Source organism: Triturus cristatus, chromosome 3_2 (genome assembly GCF_964204655.1).
Source record: "Triturus cristatus chromosome 3_2, aTriCri1.1, whole genome shotgun sequence".
Classification (NCBI taxonomy): Eukaryota; Metazoa; Chordata; class Amphibia; order Caudata; family Salamandridae; genus Triturus; species Triturus cristatus.
In genome coordinates, this window is record NC_140584.1 from 261,835,725 (window position 1) to 261,859,966 (window position 24,242).

General features: G+C 45.8%; 1 protein-coding gene across 10 annotated transcripts in view; it reads left to right on the forward strand.

Moving 5' to 3' along the window:
* EYA3 (EYA transcriptional coactivator and phosphatase 3) overlaps positions 1–24,242 on the forward strand; it is a 970,709-nt gene that overhangs the window by 884,940 nt on the left and 61,527 nt on the right. For all 10 annotated transcript variants that reach the window (XM_085647584.1, XM_085647578.1, XM_085647577.1 and 7 more), the window contains one exon: positions 7,068–7,168. In XM_085647584.1, the coding sequence (XP_085503710.1) occupies positions 7,068–7,168 (101 nt within the window). The remainder of the gene's footprint in view (positions 1–7,067; positions 7,169–24,242) is intronic.

Genomic DNA, 24,242 nt, shown 5'->3' on the forward strand with positions numbered 1-24,242 from the left:
GTGCTTGAATGATTCTACCTTCCTACAGTTACATATTGTTGTTTCTTATGCTCTGGTACACGTGCATATGCCAGTGACTGTGATGCGTCTAAACAAGATGATTGTGCCAAAAGTACTAATGTTCCTCCCGATTCCCCAGGACACCTCTTGGTTGCACATTGCTGATAGTGTGTGGAGGTTGGTGACTTACTATGGCTAACTAAATTCCAAACACACAATGAACATTTGACCCAGGGTGCTGTTGCTCGACCTCAGCTACATGATTATCTTCTGTAACCCATTGGTAGGTTTGATTAAGATCTCATACTGGTCAAGTATATGAATGTGCAATGTTTTGTGGACCTTCTTCCTCATGATCATTCTGTTCACTTTCTGTCATCTGCAATCGATCATCTACAGAAGACTAAGAGTTTACAGAGCAGGTATCTTCTGACAGAGAACTTTTGTCAAAGCATCTGTTGGGACAGACCTGCATGGTTCTGTAGAATGTGCGCCCTTGCCTCGAATTCACCAAATCAAGTTGCAGCTTTTTGACTCCTGCCTCAGCACAGACGACCATGCTGCTCCGGAGTGACTTTTTATGGCACAGCTTGAGGCCCAGAGTATGGCTATCTGGTCTAGAGGAGCACACCTTTGTGCTCCCTTTTCAGAGTTTGACGAGCTCACCAGGTTGTAGAAGACTTAGCATGCTGGCATTATATCATTTATAGTAGCAAGGCACTTGCTCGTCAATGCAAGGAAAAATTGCCTACTGGCCTCTTTCTCCTTTTTTTTTTTTTTCTTCATTTAAAAAAAGGAGACTGCCAGTTACCTACAACCAGGTCCTTTGACCCTGCATGTGTGACATGAATGTCAGACGTTCAGAGGTTGCATATATGGAGCACATATGCTCCCACAGTTGTATCCTTTTTCCTTGATCTCACACTCCAGTTGTGCTCAAGATGGAAGTTTGAAGGCAGAGGCCAGACAGCACATGTGAATTTCTGGGCTATTAAAGGACATTCGAGAGGTCCTATGTAGGCTGTCAACTGATGCATGTTAAGAGGAATTTGTTTTTACCAGTTTAAGTTGAATAATCAAACAGGCAAAAGTGCCAAGAACAGGTATCAGAACCAAAATATTGGAACACTCAACATCTGCTTGTCACTTTAATGTAAAGATGAGACAGAGGCTTTCAAATGGTGTGCCATGATTTGTACATCAAGAATTCAGGTCTCCACACCAGTGGTGATGGGAAATTCTCTGTGCTTTAGGGGTGCAGTACCCACTGCCAACTCCATATGCCAACCTTTTATTAAGACTGCCAGGAGGGGCTGCTATAACTCTGCTTCGAGTGAGAGAACTGACAAACTGCTCAGGACGGATATTGGAGAGGTCCTTGTACATGGGAGAACCTGCTCAGAAAAAATGCAGTAATTGAGCTGTAAGATACCCACCTTCTCTGCATGGTCATCCCCAGATTTTTCAAATTTTGCCGGGGCCTATTAGTACTGACTTTAGAACTCTGTGCATTATACACCTGCTAACCAGGAGTAAGGTGCATGTGCTCCCACTTTAAACAGTTAAATTGGCTTATTCTTGGCTGGCACATTTAACCTACTTGTAAGTCCCTAGTACATGGTATAGGAAGTGCACCCAGGGCCATTTTTTAAATAAATATTAAGGGAAAGTACCTTTTCAAGTTACTGTTTCCATACCTGAAGTTCCTGGGGGCCAAATGCATTAACGCTACAGCAACTCCCACCTAGTGCTTAGCCCAGGAATAGGTTTGACATTCCTCCCAGAAGCACACAATAGGCTTAGCTAAATGGGCGGAGATGACCAGGGCAGGACTGGGAACCAAAACGGTCCCTTGCAAAGTGCTCGGCTGCCCCCACCCCCCCTCCCCCACATCCACCCCTGGGGACCCAAAATCGGCCCCCATCCTAGCGGCCCACCGTGGAAACGCCCGTTGCCTGCTACGGCCAGTCCGGCCCTGGAGAGGACTCCTCTGAGCTAAATAGAATATGCACGGTTGGGCTGTTGCCATTCTGTTGACAACACCGAGTCAAATCCTGCTTAACAGATTAGTGGAGCTACATGAAATTCCTTAGTGCACTGGATAGGAAGAGAACAGGATAATTCATGTGTCCCTAGCCTGGTTGCTAAAGGACTATCCCTTTGTCTGACCAGACTTCTGTTTCTGGGTTTGTTGTGGTTACAGTGCCTGCTTCAAATTGTATTTCCGTCTTAGAGCAGGAGGTCACCAGTGATGTGGTTTGCAACAAGCAAGGGGACATAGGGTCTCACCTCCTTTGCCTGACAGCATTGAGACTGTGGTCTTGGGCTCACTGCCAAGGAGCAGGGTTTTTGAATATCAGAGCCAACAGCCTTAGCCATTGTCACCTTGCTGATCACAAGTGGAGTCTTCAGCCAGAATAAGTCCAGGACGTCTTTGCGCAGTGGGGGCACCCCTCGGGGGAACTTATTCACCTCCTTGGGAAATACTCAGTGCCAACAGTTCTGTGCTATCCAGTATCCGTCGAGAGGCGGTTTAGGGGGATACATTTCAGTTGAGGTTTAACTTTCAACTGCATTATGCATTTCTCCCACCCCCATACCCTCGATTGCTATGGCTCTCAGGAAGGTTCAGAGTTTAAACAAAGGCATGCAATTCCTAGTGGGAAATAGAGAGGAAGGGCTGTTGAGGTTTTTTTTTTTAATGAAGGAATATGCTCAATAGGAGCAAGGGCCTTCACACACCAGAATAAGTTTCATGCTTCACTTTTGGGCTAGCTCCTCATCGGGCCGGCACTGCAATGCCTGACAGGCACCCACAACGGGTCACTTTGCCAGAGATCTTTTTTAGAACAGCCGTTTGATGAAGTGAGAGTGTGTGGGCTTATAGCGTAGATTGGTAAGATAAGTGTAAGACAAAAGTGTGTTTAAATAGGTGGTGATGCTCAAAAACAAGACACTTTAATGACTTATAGATTTAATTGGTTAACTTGTTTCTCGCCTTTTCGTAGTCAAAAATGATCACGTGACAGTTCTTCAGGACTTAAAAGCTACCCTAATCTACACAGTGACAGGAGTCTCTGGGTGTGAATTATCAAACTGAGATAACCAGTCACTCAACCAATTTATGGTAAATATTGTTCCTTAAGTTCAATAAAAAAACATCCTAAAGCACAACCAAACATGAAAATGCATATTTGTCAATCACAATTGCTTCTTTTGAGTAAGGCATGCGAAGCAGCTGTCAACTACATGTACCAAGGTAACATGAACATAAAACAAAGTGAATACAAATAACACCGTCATATACACACAAACGTGAAGCCACAACATGAGTTACACTTTCACTGTTGTGGTTTAAGTAAAGAATAACAGGGACTCACCCAATTAGGGTAATGATTCAGCCCCTGCAAGTAAAAGAAGAGAGAAGGATAGTTACATTACTGCGGGGAGAGAGCATTGATTAAAATTGGCTCATCTTACAGTGTAAGTACAAAGTGTTCTGGTCTCATAGATTAAAGACACTTATGCAGAATTGTGTCCACCTCAAGACCTTCCTCGGCTCTGCTTCCTTGGAAGGAGTAAGAGCAGAAGGGTTTTTTTTTTTTTTATTAGTGGTCCAATCAACGCCACTGGACGACTGGTCCCAAAAACTAGCGTTATTCTACCTTGATTCCACTAGTGAGCACCAGGTGGACGGTCAACCCTTCCTTTGTGGGGTATGTCGAAGCTGAGGAAGGGAAGGTGGTGTAGAAGCAGGCCAGCTCGTGAAGGGTAGTTCTCTGCATAAAAATCTGCTACTCACTGGCCAAAAAGCAACCGAGTTAGCGCATAGCGTTCCGGTCCTTAATATCTGTCGGGTAGCAACGTGTGCTTTTCTACACACGTTCTACACACGTTCTACACACGTTTACAACACACTACTGCCGGTCCAGCATCATGGCCATTTTACCTGTTCAGTCCTAGAGGATTGCTTATATAATCTGTATTGCAGCCCCATCTCCAAGAGGGAGGTATTGCTTGGGTGTCTATTCTAAGGTAAGCAATCTGCGGATCGAAGTCTCTATCAGATGAACAAGTTGCTTACCTTTGGTAACTCCTTATCTTAGCAAAGAACTAGCCTCCTGAAGGTATCTGAGCCCATTCCATCAGGGCTATGTCGACCAATTCTTCACTTGCTCTGAGTAATCTGATTGCGCAGATTTGTAAGGCGGCAACCTGGGCTTTCTTGCACACCTTTGCTAAGCATTACTGCCTGGATGCGGAAGTGCATGTAGGGGTGTACACTTTTCCAGGTGTGCCTGCCAGGATTTCTTGTACTAATCATCCATCAAACCTCCTCCTGGGCTGGGTGTGGTGGTGATATCTGTCCTACAGGTGAAGAATCTGTAAGTAGGAATATCCATTGAGAAGAAAGTTACTTGCGTGTGGTACCTATCTTTCTGGTGAATACTCTGTCTACCTGAAGATGCCTCACCGAAGCGCCCACCTCCCCGTTTGCTGGATGTATTATGGGCAAAGTTAATAAGATTCCATCTTGCATTAATCTGAAACTGTAGTCCTTCATCAATGTCAATCTGCCCTCTTCCCTCAAAGTCTTGGGGAAAAATCTGAGGGAAATTGACGTTGGTGCACCAGGATGGGTGCATTATGGCCTGGTGGCGATACCGGACGTCATTTCTGGTGCGATTGAGTCCAGTGTCCTCTACCAGTGACCTCGTTGCTGTGAAGTTTTCTGGATCCAGTCTGACTCCTGAGTTTCTCTACATTTGTGGAAGCTGCAGGTCGATAGAGTATCTACCTGAAAGATTCTTACCATAGGCAAGAAACTTTTTCTTTCTGACCTGTGCTAAGCTAGGCTTCTACTCCATCTTGTATTAATATGGCTGTTGTTTCATAATTTTCATTGGGTGTTTATATTTGTTGTTGACGCCTCGCACAGCAAAATGTGCACGGTTTGTAAGGACATGTTCTTATAGAACTCTGGAGGAAGCCTTTGCTCACACACTGTAGTTAATTCACTTGTGAGTTTTTCCATTATTTATGTACCATATTTGTTCTGATAACTCCAATGACATTAGGTCAGAAGGGGGCATTATTATCATTAATATATGGGGATAGTTAAAGGAGTGGTGTTATTATATGATGTATTTTTAATGTTGAAATATGATTTGCTGTAGTTTAGATACATTTGCTCACCTCGGTGCTTCCTGTGAAAAATTTGGGGGTGAGGCAGATATTTTTGGGTTTGTACTAGTCATGCTGCCCATTTCTCTATTTGATGCACGTTTTGGACTTAGTTTAGTCTTTAAATTCTATTAGTTGCTGCACCGCTTTTAAATGCTTAAGAGCCTTTTTTGCAATTGATTTCCTGTGCCTTCGGATTGATTTATTGAACTTAACTATAGTTATGCTTTCTGTAAGGCACTTTAATTATTTAACAGACATGAATAGTTTTTCACATTTACTGATCTCAAGCTCCCTTTTTGAATCGGTCTTTATTATTAACCGTATTTTGAAATGCTGTTTTGAATCTTATCATTAGGGACACAATGCCTCATTCACTCTTGAGGACAACACCGTCCTGACACCAGGATAGGTGCTATGACTATCATGCAGACCATCTAAGAGATAGTGCCCACACTCATTCATTGTAGAAAAATGCACACCCTGAACATTTCAGACTATCTCTGTGATCATTTCACAGAGGTTGTGCATAATGGAAATTAATTCTCCACTTTTTCCTGGACACAGTGGTTCGATCTAGGGGCCATTTGTTTACATGCTTTTCAAGTGACATCAAGGTAACTCTGATGGACATGCCCTTCGGTCGCTTTTGAATTGTTGCTATGTAATACTTTAAACAAGGGTTACCGCTGTCCAATCTTTGAACATTACAACAAATTCAAATATTACTCCCAGAGCACTTTCTTAGCCCCCAGCCCTCTTACCCTATGCAGCAGCAGAGGAGCTCTAGTGACAATATAATAATAATATTTTGGTGCATTCAGAGACCACAAAGAACAGCAGCGGTTATGTTGCTCCTCATCTTCCACGGCGCTTCCCGCTAAGCCCCTTAAATCTATCCTGGAAGGTGCACATGCATCCTGAGGTGTGGAGTTTGTCCTTCGAAGCAGAGTACTGGCAGTCCATTACTCCAGATCATTGGGTCCTGCAGAATTTTCAGCAGGGCTAGGCCATTCCCTTCCAAGGCCAGCCTTCCCACATCTCTTCCATTCCATCAGTTGGCACCGTTGACCATGCTTGCATCTGACAGGAGCTTTGTACGCTGTTTAGCAAGGAGGCTGTGGACCTGGTGCCAGAAGCCAAGATGAGGCAGGGTTGCATCTCTGTGTGTTTATTCCCAGGAAAGACCGTGGCCCCCATCCCATTCTGGATCTCCGTTGTGTGAACTCTTTCCTCTGTTCAGAGAACTTTTAAATTATGTCTCTGACACAGGTAGGAAGTAGGGAAATGGACGGTGTTCCTCGATTTGCTGGGCACGTGTTTTCACATAGCGCTCCTGCAGTCAAGCAGGAGGCACCTGCATACTGTTAAGGACTCCACCCACTACCAATTTGCGTTCCTGCTGTTCAGACTAACCTTGGCACGTCAGGTGTTTGTGTTTACAAAGGTAAATGGTAGTGGTTCCTGCACTATTTGGCCGGTAGGGTGTTCCTGTATTCTCCTGCTGCCCACCAGTGCAGCTAAACCTCACGATTTGCCTGCATCCAGTTAATGTTTAGACACACACTAAAACTGTAGGACATGGAATCAACTAATAAAGATCAGTACTTGATACAGCCTTAGTTATTTCATTTAAAATGAATGAATGGTGGTGTGATGCAATTGTTTCCATCCAGTATTAGCAGTAGTTGATGTTAACAAAGACAGTTAATGGATAGTACCATTTTGTTAAACAGAAAATATTCACTATGGGTAGTTGTTGTAAAGTTTGTGGCAAACTGATGTACTTAAATATTTAGCATATGTGAATTTGTTCAGGGCATGTTGCCTAACATGTAGGTTTGTAGACACAATTTCATAAAATGAATACTCTTATTTTGCAGGTAAAGAGAGCTGCTTTGAAAGGGTTGTTACAAGATTTGGAAAGAAAGTTACATATGTAGTGATTGGAGATGGAAGGGATGAAGAAATTGCAGCTAAACAGGTACAGCAAAATATTTTTCCAATGGACTTGAATTCCTGCAGATTACTTAATTTCGAAGGTTTAGAAGTGTCAAGCTGCATCCGGAAGAATGTTTTGAACTTTTCTCAGCCAGTGCCAGGCAGCACCCAAATGATTGCAGTTGTGGAGTCTTAGATGTTTCATCTCTTGGTTTTATTTGTGCTTTCAACAGACTCCGACAACTGAAACTCCTTTACTTTCCTTTAGATGGTCCTATATAATTCCTTATCCGCCTGCAACTCACATTTGGTGGATTGATCTGAATCACAACTGAATGGACTATGCCTGTGTCTCCAAATGCAGCCACAATTACAGAGAGAGGCAAATCTGCCCATTGTTTCACATCAGGAGAGGGCTTTCGGATCTTTTTTTCTTTTTTGGGACATTGTAACTCATTACAAAGACTGCTTTTGGTCCAGAAGGAGTGATCTTGTCACTAGATATAAAAATAAAACAAAACACCCATTGCCGCTCATTCTCCTCTTCACTCCATACATTGGGTTGTTTGAACTGAAAGCAGAGTATGTGTTCCTGGAATGTCAGATTCCTTGTCCAGGCCTATTCTGATGCTGTTTAACCCCTTGAGTGCCCTGCCCTTTCCCCGCCCTGTGCCACGCCTTTCATTAGCGGGCGGGGTTCATGACGAGATAGTCTCGTCATGGGCACAGCGCAACCGCAGCCCATGACGAGACCATCTCGTCATGGGCACTCAAGGGGTTAATGCCACTTCATGCGTTCACTACATCATGTTGCATTGTATCACCACCCCTACATAGTCAGACATTACATTGCTGAAGATAAGTCAAATAAATAGGTTAAGGGTTAATTTAATTAAAAAAAGGATAATTAATTTCCCAAACTGTAACAATTAAAAAAAAAGAGGTGGTTAAAGACACAAGAAGATGGAATGTCTCTAATTGTAGTGGTGCTGAAGTAGGTGGGAGCTGCTAGGATCGGGGTAACTCCATAAGCAGCCTTTCCAGTAGTGTTGACTCTGAGCCCAGCTAATTTTGCAACTTTTCTACCTTCCAGTTAATTAAGGGTTTACCTCTTGCCTGCTTTCTAGCACTGCTGGTCCAGAAAATCTGTCACAGTGAGGGCTGCAACTCTGGTGGCATCAGCTGAAACAAGCAGTGGTCCTCTACTTCTTTCAGTGCCAATCATCTGAAGATAATTAAAATTAGTAGACCAGGGGCATATATGAGTCTTAGACTCTAAACAATTGTTAGAATGGTGTCTTTATTTGGTTTGGGCCCTAAGCTCTCATTTCCTTAAGCTACACATGATCAAAATGATAATTCTGAGGGACCTAATATGATTCCCTAATTGATTATGACATGGGTTTACTAACCTATTTGCAGGAAGCCAGTAGGTTTGATACCTTCTCTGAATTAAATGTTCTGGAAAGATATGGACCTTCTTTAAAAGTAGTAAAATACCTTTACATGGTTTTTCAAATATACAGTTCCGGGAAGATTGAAACCCAGGTAGGAGCCAACCTGCTGGATTTTTGGCTTTATCCAAGCCGTAACTACGACTCCCTTTTAATGGCTTTTGTATCCCATTTTGTCAACTGGTAAGACACCACATTCTGTGTCAGCTATCTATAGATAGGCTGTTAGGTAGCACCAGCTGGCTCCCTCTGATCTGATGTTTCTTTGAGTTCATTTCAGTCCAGAGAGAATGGTTATCCAGGCCTCCTCAGTCACAGCAAAAACCTTATGACTTTTTCCGCAACCTTTACATGGAGATAAAGGACCTGAATTTCATGAGCAATTTGTTCTTGATAGCCAATAATGCCTTGTGCATGCTTTCTCTTTATTCCCACAGCCTGTGGGAGATGGTGGATTTAGCAATGGCTCATTTTGCCGAGCCGAGGATACAGTAGAACTTTTGATAGAGCTATTTAAGGATGCCTTAAATGCATAAAAATAACCATTGCTTTCCAAGCCAAAATACTGGCTATGTATTTTGATGGGCAAGCCTTATTTGCTGAATACAGTTTTAATGGTGGTAAAAGTTCTGTTGAAGGGGCAAGTCTATTGACCATGTTACAGAAAGCCATCCTATTCCTTATACAGACGAACATCTTATGGATACCAGACATGCTACTGGTATTTCAGACCATAGTTATTCTGTGATTCATCACAGCATGAGTAGCATGACCAAATACTGAAAGCCAATAAGACAACAGACCACCCCCTAAAAAGATGTCAACCTGACAACAGAACACAGGATCAATCAAGACCCTGCTGTTTCTTACACTAGCTCCATTCCTACCAGGGCCACTTTGGGTAGGGGGTAGTCTGTCAGCATTTCCCAGTTTCCAAGTAATAGCATCATACAGATGGGTGATTGACATTATCTGTTCTGGTCACTCATTGGTACTCGCAACAAACTAAGTGCGCCTCACAGGCAGGAGCCCTTCAGTAGGAAGGTATGTTTACCAGGATTTCCAGGTTTTTCCTAGTTTTTTTATAAAGGGATGTAATTTTCAAGATCTAAGAGAGCTAAAAAAGGAATGGTGACACTACAGTACATTCTACAGTTCTTATATCAGAATGATTTCTTGCTGCTTGCTTTTTTGGATGTAGGGAACATCCGCTTTCATATCACACAACACTGCCAATATCTGTATTGCATGGCAAACAATCAGTACTATTAGTTCATGGTTCTACTTCTTGGCCTCAAGTCACCACCTTGTATTTTCATCAAAGGCACCTACTCTAACACAAACCAATTATATCATCACCTTAGCATTGCAAGCTGTACAAGATTTTGGGTCAATCCTAAACAGAAAGAAATCTTCCTTACTCCTAAGCTCAATTGGTTCTCCCCCCAGTCCTCCCCCAACTAATTTTCTCGACAGCAGATACCAAGGTACACCCATCTATACAATGAAGACACACAAATGTTTCAGCTTGCAAAAGTTATAGTGCTTCGGACTCAGTTTTCTATTTACAAGTACAATAACAATTTTGGAATGCATGTCCTTGTGCATCCGTTTGGTTCATTAATGACGCTCAGTATGTGAATTTCATTAGAAAAACTAGACTACAAAGTCACCAAATAACTTTATCCTTGGATGAAATAAGATCAGGTGACACCACTGCCATGACAGGTAATTCATTGGAGGTAAGACGACCACTACCCTTTCAAGGGTCAAATGTTGCATCAGCAGGATTTGCCATTCTTTTTGCCCACTTGTTTTGTGGGGGAGGGGGCCTCCCCATCTGCAAGATTGACCTTACACAGTGCTTAATTTGAGCCTGTGGTTTCCAGTGCTCAGCACAGGCACTTAATAGTCAACACCAGCGCTTGTGACAGTCTGCCGGAAAGTGGCGCTGTCTCACTAATTTAGAGATGACATAACAGTTAAATATTAATTCAATATACATTAAAAATGACTAATGTCTTGTGCCCAGGCCATTCTTATAGCTCTGGTGGCCTGAATTAGTCTGAATTGTCACACTTGTAGGAGTGTGATGGTTAGTAATTGTATTGTTACTATCATTGGCAGTGCTGGCTTGGGTAATATGTAATGCAAGCTGCAGTATCCTCCTGACAAGAGCCGCCCTGGCATTTGTTTTTTTACACACTAAGCACTAGAGCTACAATAAGTTACTCGAAGAAGTCATTACACTGAATCATAATGAAACTCGGAGACGTGAAATTGGTTCTTCAAGCCTTCCTCCCACTTTAGAAGGATGTAAGGATACACACGTACAACATGAACAGTCCCTTCTACAACCCTAACCATGTAGGCATACAATCTCCTGTTTTATCTGAGGAGAAATAGATGTTTGGGCACTGAGCTATAAAGCATATTGTCTCCCTGACAACAGAATATGTCCCCGATGTCATCAACAACTTGGTGGATGCTCTTAACAGAAGGGAATTAGTCTGCCACAAAGAAGAGCTGAACAGGCAGGTGCAGCTTATATTTCAGTGTTGACAGTGATTTACATTTTGAGTGCCTTGCAGCACTTTGATGGCTAATGGTTCTATAAGATAGGCATCAGCATTGATTACAGATGTACAGCTTATGTTCTTATAACATTCTATCATATTGGATAACATTTTTGGGACATTTTCCTTGAAATTATTTATTTGTACTGAGTACTTGCATCCCGGGCATTAGGGTGCTAGGAACAGAGGGCAAACACGCAACACAAAAACAGGGATAACGCCTCCCTGAAAAGACCAAGGAGGCAATAGCATAACAGATAGAATTTATAGAATTTTATAACATTCTCAGATTTTAAGGTGGTCCTTGGTAAAATGGAGCCAAAGTGGAAGCGGGTTCCAGAGTTTTGACTTATAGCCTAAAAAGACCAGCTGCCACATCAAATCCATTTGCAGAACGGGGGGCGTAAGCTGCCTTACTTCAGGACCCGCCTAGGGGTAGAATGTTGCAGAAGTTACATTTTGAAAGTTGGCCTTCTGTTAGACCGGGCCCCATCTATAATGCTTAGTAGTTTAAAGTCAATTTTCTGTTTAGCAGGAAGCTGATATAGATACCTTGGTGAAGCAGAGACATGGTGATTTTTTTAAAATTACTTTTTGTGGTTTCAATTTTAAATACAATCATAAGTGCCCTCACAACATATCTTATCAAGTGACTCCCATTGACTCAACCCGGCTTTATAATTTTCAAGACATTATGTACTGGAATCACAATTCACAACATTGAGTTGTTGGTTTACTGGGGTGGTAGCCTTGGTCAAACAGCAACCACAATCCTTGTCAGTGTGAGGCACAAACCAACGCTAAATTAATCTGTATTCAACCCTCTAGTAAAGTGGCACAGAGCAGTCAGGATTAACTTGAAGGTAGTGTGTAAGGTATTTGTGTAACACGTCAAACAGTAATAAAGTGAAAAATACCACTCAAAAAAGTATCCCACAAACGGTTAGAAAAACAGATTTTTAATAAATTAAACAAGACCAATAAAACAAAAATCCAACCAGTAGAACCATAGAAATGCAGTTTTAAAGATTGTAGGGAAAATAGCACCAAGAAGTTTAAAGCGCCAACTGTGGATATCTGGTCACGCCGTACCGTTACTAAGTCACAAGCTCAGGCCAACCGTAATGAAGCGCTGGCCTGCTACAGGGATCCAGTTAGGCCAGCTGAACAAAGTACCTTAAATTCTGGTTTGCAGAGTGCTGCAAGTATCTGCTTCGGTTCCAAGATGCTGCGTGGCAGCGGTGCGAGGGCCTGTATAGTCCCCAAAGATCCTGTCAGCGGGGCTTGCAATGCAAAGTCCAGCATTTTACACGAGGATACCCTCTCCAGGGCTTGCGATACAAAGTCCAGCATCTGGGATGTGGCTCACAGTCCGAGCGTTGCGTTGGTTCCGAGCAGCTGCGATGCAGAGTCTTGCATCTTCATTAAGTCTGCCATCGATGAGGGATGCAAGGGCCTGCGGCGAGACTGTCACGCTGTCGCAGTTCAGATGAGATTTCGAAGGTGATGGGCTTAATCCATGCAGAAGCGGCAATGTGCCAGTTTTGCTTGGGTTTCCGCTGCCCACCAGAGGAGATACGTTTGTTCCGCTGGATATCCAAAGGTTGGCAGGCCACCTTAAGCCCACTTCCAAGGGTCCAAGACTGGAGTGGCACTGCTTGACAGGATAGACTTTCAGATCGCAGAGTCCAGGCGTTGGTTCAAGGTATTGAAAGGCTGTGTCCCTGGTGCTGCAGATCAGGAGGCCAGCCAACCAGTCTTTAGAGTCTTTGTTCTGAGTTGGAGGTGCAGGTCCAGTCCTTCTCACTCAGGCAAGAGGGCAGCAGGTCAGCAGTCCTTCAGAGAAGTAGTCCAGTAGAGTGACAGTTGTTTCAGTGTCACAGCATTCCTTCTTCCTAGCAGAGTATCCACAGGTCATCTAATGGAGCTGTCTGGGGCACAGTATATATCCACGCAGTTGTGCCTTTGAAGTGGAGAGAAGCTTCTTGAGGCAGAGTTTTGAAGTTCACAGATGCCCTCCTTTCCTGGCCCTGACTCCAGACTTAAAACAGGGGAAATGCAGCACCTTGTGTGGCGACAGGACACTGTCTATTCAAGTGTAAATAGGACTGGGCCCGACTCCTCCTTCCCAGTGATGGCCCATCCAGGTACACCTACGGTATCCATTGGGTGTGGCTTTTTAGCTGGAATACGCAAGGCCCAACTGTCAACTACAACCAATCATGTGACCCAAAAATAGGCTGCAGGTACCAAATGGCTAATGGAGGAAAATACTAACTTTCTTAAAGTGGCGCTTTCAAAATTGAAATTGAAAATCTGACTTCAGCATAAGTTAGGATTTTTCATTGCAATTCCAAAGACACCAAACATGAACTGGGAACCTTTTCCCATTTGAAAATGACAGCTTAATAAATGTAATGAGGTAACTCCAATGTTACCCGATGGGAGAGGTAGGCCATGTAGTAGTGAAAAACAAATTTTAGTTTTTCACTACCAGAACATGTAAATCTTAAAATTATATGTCCAACTTGTTAAATACATTGCATGCTGCCCCCTGGACTATCCAGGGCCTACCCTAGGGGTGACTTATATGTATTGAATAGGAAGATTTGCCCTAGGACAAGCTTTATTTTGCAAGTTGACATGGCAATTTAAAGCTACATGTACACAGGCTGCAATGGCAGGAATGAGATATGTTTAAAGTGCTACTTCAGTGGGTGGCACAACCAGTGCTACAGGCCCACTAGTAGCAATTAGCTTATGGCCCTGGGCACATGTAGTGCCACTTTATTAGGGACCCGCAAAGAAATTAAATAAAATTAAATAAGCCAGCTCCACCATGTTTTAAGGAGAGAGCCCAATAAACTTTACACAACATTGAGAGATTTCTTGTCTGCTGTGGGCTTGTAGGACATCTGGAGGGGTCTTAACCCCATCTCACGGCAATATACATATCTCTTGGGGACACATGGCAGTTTGCCATGCATAGATTATCTCTTTACTCTGGCCCATCAGGTGACCCACTTTCAAGATGTTCATCATCTGGCCCTTGGGATCTCAGATCATTCTCCAGTCTGTGTCCATTATGAAATAGAAGACCCAAGACAGCTGCGATCGGGTATAATAAATCCTTGGTACTTTCAAATTCCCCTCTTTAGGTCCAAGATCCAAGAGGCACAGATCAATATATTACCGAAAATAAAGAAAGGGTAGACTCAGCATGTGTCCTCTGGGAAGTGTATCAGGCAGTGATCAGAGGACAGGGCATCTCTTTAATGGCGGGTGAAAAAAAGCGCAAACGCTTGCAGCTGGATATGGTGGAAAGGGACCTCCAAGCTCTGGAGGCCCTCCTGATCACTGACAATGACGCCCAGGTGAGGCACCGCCTGGCGCTAAAAAAGTCAGAGTTTCGGGAGGTAGCTAAAGAGGCAGCAAAAGCCAGATACCAGACGATGCAGCATAAGCTCTATGAGGGGGAGGGGGGGACAGAACAGGTAAATTGCTAATGTGGCTAGATAGTCAGTGGCCTCCAGTTGGGTGCAAGAGATGAGGCAAGGAGATGGAGCTATAGTTCGGGGAGGGGGCCAAATAGCTGACGCGTTTGAGGATTATTATGAGCAACTTTACACTTCATGTTTCTCCACTCCAACCGCGGGAACTGCTGGCCACACTCCAGCTTCCAAGCCTTGAGTCGGGTGATAGGCACCACTTAGAGCAGGACCTGACAGAAGCTGAGATAGCCAAGGCGTTCAGGGATCTTAGATCAGGTAAAGATGGCGGCCCCAATGGTCTGGCAATTGAATCATACAAAGTAATGGCCACTAAAGTGCTACCCTTATTACAACATATGTTTAATGAAAGTTGTGACAATGGGATACTCCCTAGGGACCAACGAATAGCTAGCATTGTGGTGATTCCGAAAGAGGGTAAGCCCCCTAGTGAATGTGGCTCATATAGGCCAATCTCCCTTTTGAACGCTGAAGCAAAACTCAGCCAAACTACTGGCAAATATCCTCACCCGGTGATGCACTCTTTGGTCCACCCTGATCTGTGGGGCTTTATTCCAGGATGAAATACTGCACTTAATCATAGACAATTGCAAGGTGTAATGGGTAGAGCTGCGACCATTGGGGAAGATGCGCTGGTGCTGTCACTAGGCACCCGCATGGCATTTGATACGGTGGAGTGGCTATTTTTAAATGCAGTATGGAGAGACTGGGTCTTGGGCTGAAATTTCTAAAATTATACAACTTTTGTATTCGGAGCCCTTGGCACAGGTCTCTGTGAATGGGAATGTATCCAGAGTCTTTCAGCTTTGGAGGGGAACGAGACAGTGATGCCCGCTGTCCCCTCTGTTTTTCGCGTTGGTCTTGAAGCCTTTGGTGGTGTGGATCCGGGGAGATCCCATGATCCTGACACTGTGGTAAATGCCAGAGTGGGAAGATACAATTTTCATATATGCCAACGATATCCTAATGTATGTGGCGAACCCCAGGTTCACAATCTACAGAATGCTGCATATATTCGACCTATTTAGCAAGTATTCGGGATATACAATCAACTGGGGAATATATGTGATATACGCCCTGGAGGGGGGCCCAGCCACACTCCCCAGACAGTGCCAGATCCCGGTAGATACAAACGGGTTCCGAAACTTAGGAATATACATTACTAGAGATCCAGCAAGCTTCTATGGCCAAAATCTGTCTCCCCTTTGAACCGCCTGAAAAGCGATATTTAGCACTGGCGCTCACTGCCATTGTCTCATCTGGATAGAGCAGCGCTTTTTAAAATGATGGCATTGCCTAAGTTCCTGTACGTTCTTCATAACATGCCCTATGCTGTGTCCCTAGGCTATTTCCAACAAATAGACACTGCAGTCTGACAGTTATTGTGGGATGGAGGGGCATCACGAATCTCCCTAGCAAAGCTGACCAGGGGATGGTTTGATGGTAGGATAGCACTCCCTTCCCTTCAAAGGTACTATTGAGCAGCTCAACTTACAGTAATTAATCACTGGGTACACAAACGCTTAGCTGAGCCCGCACACAGGATGGACATTCCTAATTTGCAGCCAGGTGGCTATCTTAGGACACTCTATGGGGGAGGCTCTTTGGATTCCTTCCACACACCAGCCTCAACTACACTCCACATCTGGCAGGAGGGAACCAGAGCACTAGGTTGGCATAACAGAATCGCTTTAATGACTCCACTGTGGGACTCAAAGGGGCTGGGTCTGATGGCACAGCATGCAGGCTTTGGCAAATGGGACACAATCGGGATCTCAAGGGTTAGCGACCTCTGGGAGGGAGGGGGCATCAAGACCTTTCGGCCCTGCGGAAGGAATATCAGATGTCGCAGACAGAAACCTTTATATATCTCCAGATTACCCATGTATTGCGGGCTGCTATACCTAAGGGGACGGTGCTGCCAGATGCTTCCCCCCTTGAGGATAGACTACTGGACGATTACTTAGATAAAAAAGCAACTTCTCTGGTGTACCGCAAGCTCATAAACAATTTTGCGGACCCCCTGTCCACGCTTCAGAACCAGTTGTGGGGAGCCCTGAGTCCCCTAGACAACGGGTGGGAGGAAGCTATGGCCTTTCCCAGGGAGGTGGCCATACGTTTGCGCTTCACGTTAGTACAGCTCAAGATTCTTCATAGAGCCTATTATGCATGTACTACCCGGGTGAAAATGGGGATGCTTGCCTCACCACTCTGCCCCAGGTGGTGTGGACAGGAGGGTACTTTCCTCCACCTGCTGTGGGAGTGCCCAAGGCTTCAGAAATACTGGACAGCAATATTGACTAACATGAAGGAAATGTATAAGGGAGTAAGTCGCCGAGATGCTGTTTGCTAAGTATATGGGGAGGCTCAGACCTCACAAACACCAAGCGCTTATGGGTAACATAGGGATTCATGATTGCAAATCATAATATTGCGCAAAGGTGGAGTAGCTGTCCCAAATCTGGTTGAATGGTAAACTGATTTAGACTGGTGTATGGTTGCGGAAAAGCCAGTCTATGAGAGCCGAGGATGCCTGCAAAAATAGACAAAGATTTCGGGGAAATGGAACTAATATCGAGTGATGCCGTGTAGCCCGGTCGCTAGACCTGAATAGGAACAAGAGACAAAATAGCCGAATGAAGGAGAGGGAATTGGGTGGGGGGTACGGATGCAAGAGAAGTAAACTACTATATAAGGAATGTTTGACTTATCAGTATGCTTGGGACTCGCTAAGTTATTGTGATGTGAATCCTGCAAATGGGTGGCTTGTTGATTTAATAAAGATTTATTAAAAAAAGAAAAACGTTAGCAGTGGCAGGCACCGTGTGCAGAGTACTAAAGCGAGCAATAATGAAGTAAGCAAAACATGAGAGTTAAAAACTTCGTCAAGGATGCCAGGTCTAACATTAGGAATATGAAAGACAAAGATTATTGCCCCTTCTCATTGAGAGTAAAATAAATTGTCAGTGTCCGCACCAATCTTAGAAATGATATGAATGGGTATCCTTGTTCCAAGTAATCTTTAAGGGGTTTCCAAGTGGTACCAAAATGTATCTTTTATTCCTTAAATTATAGATCAACTTTTCCAATGCCATCATTGTCCACCGCCATCCTGTTGCATCTACCATGATAGGGGATCATCCTATTTTTGGTACTATGACTTATGGCATAGCTGGGAACATAGGAACTACATTTTTTTTTTTAAACATACTTTATTGAGTTTCTTTTTCCATTTGCTTCGCAACAACGTTTACATCTTGTACCGTCCATTTAAGGTTACATATGTCTACTGCATTTCTCTACTACATCCCAGGTACATATAATACTTTTATACAGCTATTTAACAGTCTGTGAAGGAATTACAAAAGATTGATCATTTGCGACAATCATATTTTTCCACAGTATTATTTCTAACTGTCCCCAACTCCCCTCTCCCCTCCCTCCCCCGGTCTCACGCGTACTTCTCTTTCCCGCCTTGTATGCATAATAATCAGTCTAGGCTTGTTACATAGTCGCTTGTATATATCTTAATACGTCCTGTGCATGCTTCGTTGACAGGGCATGGTTTTCCTTCTGCGCTTCAGGTGGTAGAGCTCATAGTGGGACTTAAACTTCGGCTACGGACTTTATGGCTTCTAGCAGCGCATCCCATTCCAGTGCTATTGGTATTTTTCGTAAGCCTTTGAGTTCTTCCCTACCCAGTGCTGCACTCTCTGCAGTGCCCCAGCGCAGTAGTTCCATGTGCCATGTCAATACATCCGGGGATTTCCGTGACTTCCATCTCGTTGTAATGTTTCGTATAGCTAATATCAGTGCTAGATCTACAAAACGGTATTGCACTTTATATTTGGATGCTTGTTTATGCAGCCCTAAGATGCACTCCTCCACCGTGTTCTGCACTTCACGGTTTACCGCTTCCCCTATTCTATGCCTAATGGCATCCCAGTATACCCGTAGTCTTGGACAGGCCCATAGCATATGAACTAGGTCTGCGCTTTCTAACAAACATCTCGGACAGTGATGCTGTGTTTGGGGGAACATTCTGTCTAGTCTGTGTGGAGTAAGGTAAGCCCTATGTAGTACCATAGTCTGTATAAATTAGAATTTCGTGTTCCTTGATGTCTTCCTTGGGTGTTCTAATACCCTTGTCCATTCCTTATCTGTGAAGTCCCTATCTATATCTCCCTCCCATGCTGCTTTCAGCGTATCCAGAGTGGCCGCAGTATGCGAGCTGATGCCAGTATAAAGCCATCTGATAAGGTGCTGGCCCCTTCCCATATAATGCACCATTTTAACCAGCTCATTGGTGTGGGGCTCCTGTCTTTGCGGGGCCCAGTGTGTTTTTACGTATTGTATCAGTGCAGCATGCATTAGATACAAATGTGCCGGGGCCCCAGTTTCATTAATAAATGTGTTGTGATCGAGTAGTATCCCATTCACAAACAAATCCGACGTTGTTTTAATCCCCGCATTTGACCATGGCATTAATTTGCGCTTCGTGAGTCTGCCTCCCGCTAGTGGGATCCCAACTAATGGGATGTTGCCCGCGTATGCCTTGGTCGTTTGCGTATAATGCAGCGCCGCCTTCCAGCATCGAAGCGCCGTGACTAGCAGTGGGGGGAGGTCTCTTGGAGGTCTGCTACCAGGCAGCAGCAGTGCATGTAGTGTACCATTGTCTATATCTGCCTCCGTGAACCCCATTTCCTGCAAGTTGCGGCCCGCCGTCCAGTAAGATAGCCACTGCAATTGACAAGCCTAATAATATGCTCGTAAGTCTTGGATTCCCAACATAGGAACTACATGTATTCGATTATTTCTTGATATGCCCTCTTTCTTAAAAGGATAGAAACACAGGAGAACAACTGACGGGTCATTTGGTAGCTATGTCAAAAAGCTTTCAACACATTTCCAATGCTTTTTTAACACTGAGCATGATCACCATACATGCATTACATCTCTGTCTATACCAGATTGTCTTCAAAATTGGCCTTCTGCATTCAGGAACATCCTTTTTAACCTGCTTGGCTTCATGTAGCAACTGTACATAACTTATTTAGGGTGTGTACATTGCACTTTTCATGTGACATCGTGCCATAGTTATTGATTCTGATTTTCCCCAGTGATTTTTTTTTTCCCATTTGCTATTAAAGGGCTAAAGTAAAGCAATCTGAATGGTAGCTAGAACTGCATACAAATCGATAATAAAGCCCCTGGGGATATCAGAGACCAGAAGCAGTATCTCAAAAAGGACTGGAAAAAGAATGTGGCTAAGAACTGTATTTTAGATGCATTCGTCCAGACGGATTAGCCACTCGTGTAAAAATGTACATTCAACACACAATATATTTCGGAGAAGCATCCCACAAAGACTAATATTTAGCGGGCCAAAAGATTTATGTTTTTTTGTAAGAAGTCTTGTCTCTTATTTATTTGAGCATGAGGAAGAAAAATCAGAAGATGCATTTTATTTTCCAATTTTTGATCATGCAATAACGGGCCACGACCCAGGATGCTTAAAACTCAATATGTACTGAGCTGGTTCCTGAACACCACTTTATTAGTGCTGAAAAGATTGTGTTAAAACAGTCTGCAAGAATTATATAATGCTATTCTTGTAATATAGAAATTACATTTGAAGACCAGTAGGTAAACGTTGTGCATGTATGTTTTTCAGTATAATTCTGACAGTCTCATTCTAGTTAGTTTTCCTTCATATAACGGATTATTTCAACTCCTCATATGAGTACTCCTTATCAGACATTACTTTTTAGGATATTCATATATTTAATAATGTTCATTAGTTTTTCATAAATTCGTTTTTATGCTTTTTGTATTGTACATTGATTTTTACACATTAGTTGCTGTTGTAAGTCTGCACCAAATTACCATTTTAGGTACATCTTTAGTTTGCAGCATATTTTCTAATTACCTTAATGTAGTTTTCTCAACTCCTTTTTCAGGTCTTCCCAGTCCTCCGGCATGTGAGCAATGTTCATTCAATACAGTCACATGATATAATCATAGTATTTTAATGCTGTTGCAATCCATAAACTTAAGTGTCTCTTTCATAATGTCTTTGAACCCAGGATAGACAGGTGTACATCATAGGGTATCATAAATAATCAATATCCTTACTTCAAAACTGGGGGGCGTGGCTAAGCGAGCCACGATGGCGGTGCGGCTTTGCTGAGGCTCCGCGTCTGGGCGCCTCTCGGCAGCTGTATGGAGTGTATCACCGGGAGCTGATCGATGCACAGGGCATCGGAAGGTGGCAGCATCACGGCGGGGGAGACGGCAGACGCCTGGGCGCATCCCTAGCCCTCCGGACGAGACTTCGTCCGGCTGATGCCGCTGGCGCCGCACCCCGAGCCGTAAGATGGCGGCGGAGCGCTTCTGCGCGATGCGAGAGATGCCGTGAGAGGAGACGGGGAAGTTGGCAACGCGTCTCGCCCTGATAGCGCTGACACTCGGAGGGTGTAAGCGGGAAGCGGACCCCCGGAGAGAGACGTGGGGCACCGGAGAACGGAGGGGCATTGCTGGCCCGGGCGCACCCGCCATTTTGAATCTGCTGAGCCCACTGAGACCCGGAGTCGGACCCCTGGGCGGCCCCTGTGTACCCAAGGTACTCCGTGTGACTGGCGCTGAAGGGGGCTAAGAGGGAGCTGGATTTGGATGCGGATGGCAGGACCTGGAGGCATTCAACCGACCCGACCAGCGCTTGCCTGACCCTAACATGGCCGCCTACGGGACATCGCATCCCCCTCAATACTGCCGGTGAGGCCTTGCTCCTTGAGCCTACCGAAGAGACGTCCTTCTGGGTGTAACCCGTGGGAGCTGCTGTGCCCTTGCCAGACCTGCTGACCACCTACCCGCCACAGGGCTTTGATGGCCTCGCCTCGACAGTAGACCCTGGGAGAGACTTGGGCTTGCACGGGGGCCACGAGGACGGTGCTTACGCTCCCCCCCCCCCCCCCTTGACCTTGAGGCGGCCACGGAGGATCCCCAGTGGCACCAGCCGTCGGTGGAGACCCCACGGGAGGTGGACTGGTGTTGGGAGCGCCCTGAGTCTGGTGGCTGGTGCGGACGATTCCTGTGCTTAGTTCACGGAGGGGACCTTGGTGGGCCGGCTCGGGCGGCGGCTTCCCTGGGCAACTTCACCCGTGAGACGGCGCGGCTGCGCCTCCCACCCTTCCGTGGATTCCTTGCGTCACTGGGGCTACTACGACCCGGCGGACACTGCCGACTCGCCCGGACCACGTGGACTCACGATGGGGAAGTCAAAACCCGCGCAGCATCAGGTGATCCCGGAGACGGCCCCGGAGAACATGCCTCGGACCTCGACGTGGTCCCCCAGCACGGTGGCCTCCACAGACTTATCGATCTCGGACAAGTTGGATAAGGTCCTCGCCGCCATTGAACTATCCCGTCTGTCCATGGAAGAACGCCTTGGTACCCTGGCGACGGATGTAAATCTCCTTCGCGATGACCACCGGAAGTTGGCGGACCGGGTGCGTACGGAGGAGCGGACACTTACGGAAATACAACCCATATTAAAAGAGCAACAACAGACGCTCCAGGGGGTCCTTACTCGCCTAGCTGCGGTGGAAGAGCACGCGCAGGCTTTGGAGGGCCGCTCGAGACGCTGCAACATCCGAGTGCTGGGGCTACCGGAGGGAATCGAGGGTGCCGACCCCATTGCATATATGGACACGTGGCTGAAGTCGTTTACCCCGCCTGCAGACCGCACACCATTCTTTTCCATAGAACGGGCTCACCGTGTGCCGGCCCGAAAGCCCCCGCCCGGCACGTCTCCTCGACCATTTCTCGCTAAGTTCCTGCACTTCCGGGATAGGGATGCGGTGCTCCGGGCGGCGCGACTAGCTGCACCGTTGCGAATGGAAAACAGCCACATTATGATCTTCCCGGACTATGCTCGAGCGGTGCAACAACAGAGATCTTCCTTTCTGGACGTAAAGCGGAGGCTACGGGACAATAAGATCCAATACGCGTTGCTCTTCCCGGCCCGCCTCAAGATTATCTATAAAGGATCCTCCCTCTTCTTCGCATCCGCGGAGGCCGCGCAAGATTGGACAGATCAACACTGCTCGCGGGCATCCGATCCTCGTCCCCAGAGGAGCTCCCCTCTCAAAACTTTCCACGCCCGGAAGCGGCCCAAGAAGCTCCGTAACATCGAGTCCCGACCAATGCAAGGCACCCACGACTCGCCGGATCTCGAACAGATTATGCGAGAGAGACGGGAAGTTCTACAAGCGGTGATTGACCTGCGCACCACACAACCTTCAGACTCTATAGATCGACCTCCGCACCTGTTCTCATCCGATGGTGACAACGACAGCGACAGCACCGTCTCGGGGGCGGACCGAGCTGCACCCCCCCACGCCACTCCGCAAACTGCAGATGGACTATTGGATGGATCGCCCTCCCCTCCTCTCCCCTCCCCTCCTCTCCCCTGAGGCAACTCGGACACACGGACTCTTGGTATCCTTCTCTACGATGCACACCTAGCACCCATGATATTGCACCCACAGAGACAGTCACTCTGCTCCAGATACACGGTGATCCTACTACATGCCCACTCAGCGTGCGGCCTCGCACTAGCACATCGTCACCCCCTATCACATAAAGCAGTTCTCCCCCCTATAGTGTTACGGGAGGTAGTTTGGACACATCGTTACCCACACGATGAGTCCTAAGTATTGGGACAGTTTCCCGCATCCCCATACGTTGTTCACACCCCGGTTTGCATATGTCCCAATTCGCCATGGAGTTTCACACCACAGCACATCCCTTTTTCCAGGCTTCTAGTCCGCCTGCCCCCCTCCAACGCAGCACGCCCCTGAGGGTCTACTATGCGATTTCTCTAAGGGGCACCACACCCCGCCCCCACACAGAACCGACCATCTATGGCACGACTGACAACTAGCGCAGACATTAATATACTCGCACTCAACACACGTGGTCTACATACCCCACGTAAGCGCTACGCGATATAGGCCTATGCGAAACGACAGAAGGCATCTATCCTCTGCTTACAAGAAACCCACCTTAATGCAACCGAAGCCGGCAAACTGCGAGTAAAATGGCGCGGACTTATCTGCGCCACGACCTACTCCTCGTTTGCCAGAGGGGCACTGATATGGATCCGCCCGGGAACCCCTTTTCGGGAACTAAGACGGGTGGTGGACGACGAAGGCAGATACGTCCTACTAGAGGGTCTCTTAGACGGGAGGGCTGTCCTCTTAGGCAGTATATACGCCCCAAATGTCGACCAGGATAAATTCTGGGACCGACTCACAATCTCGTTGGCTCAATTCACACAGGTGCCTTGGCTATTAGGAGGGGACTACAACTGTATCCTTAACCCGGTGCTGGACCGTTCACACCCTCCACTCCCACACTCTCCCACCTATAGACAAATAGACCGCTTTAAAGCGTGGGCCGCACACTGGTCCCTCACGGACGCATGGAGGCTGCACCATCCCCAGACCCGCATTTACTCTTTCCACTCCATCCCTCATAATTTACGAGTTCGGCTTGACCGATTCTTATGCACGACG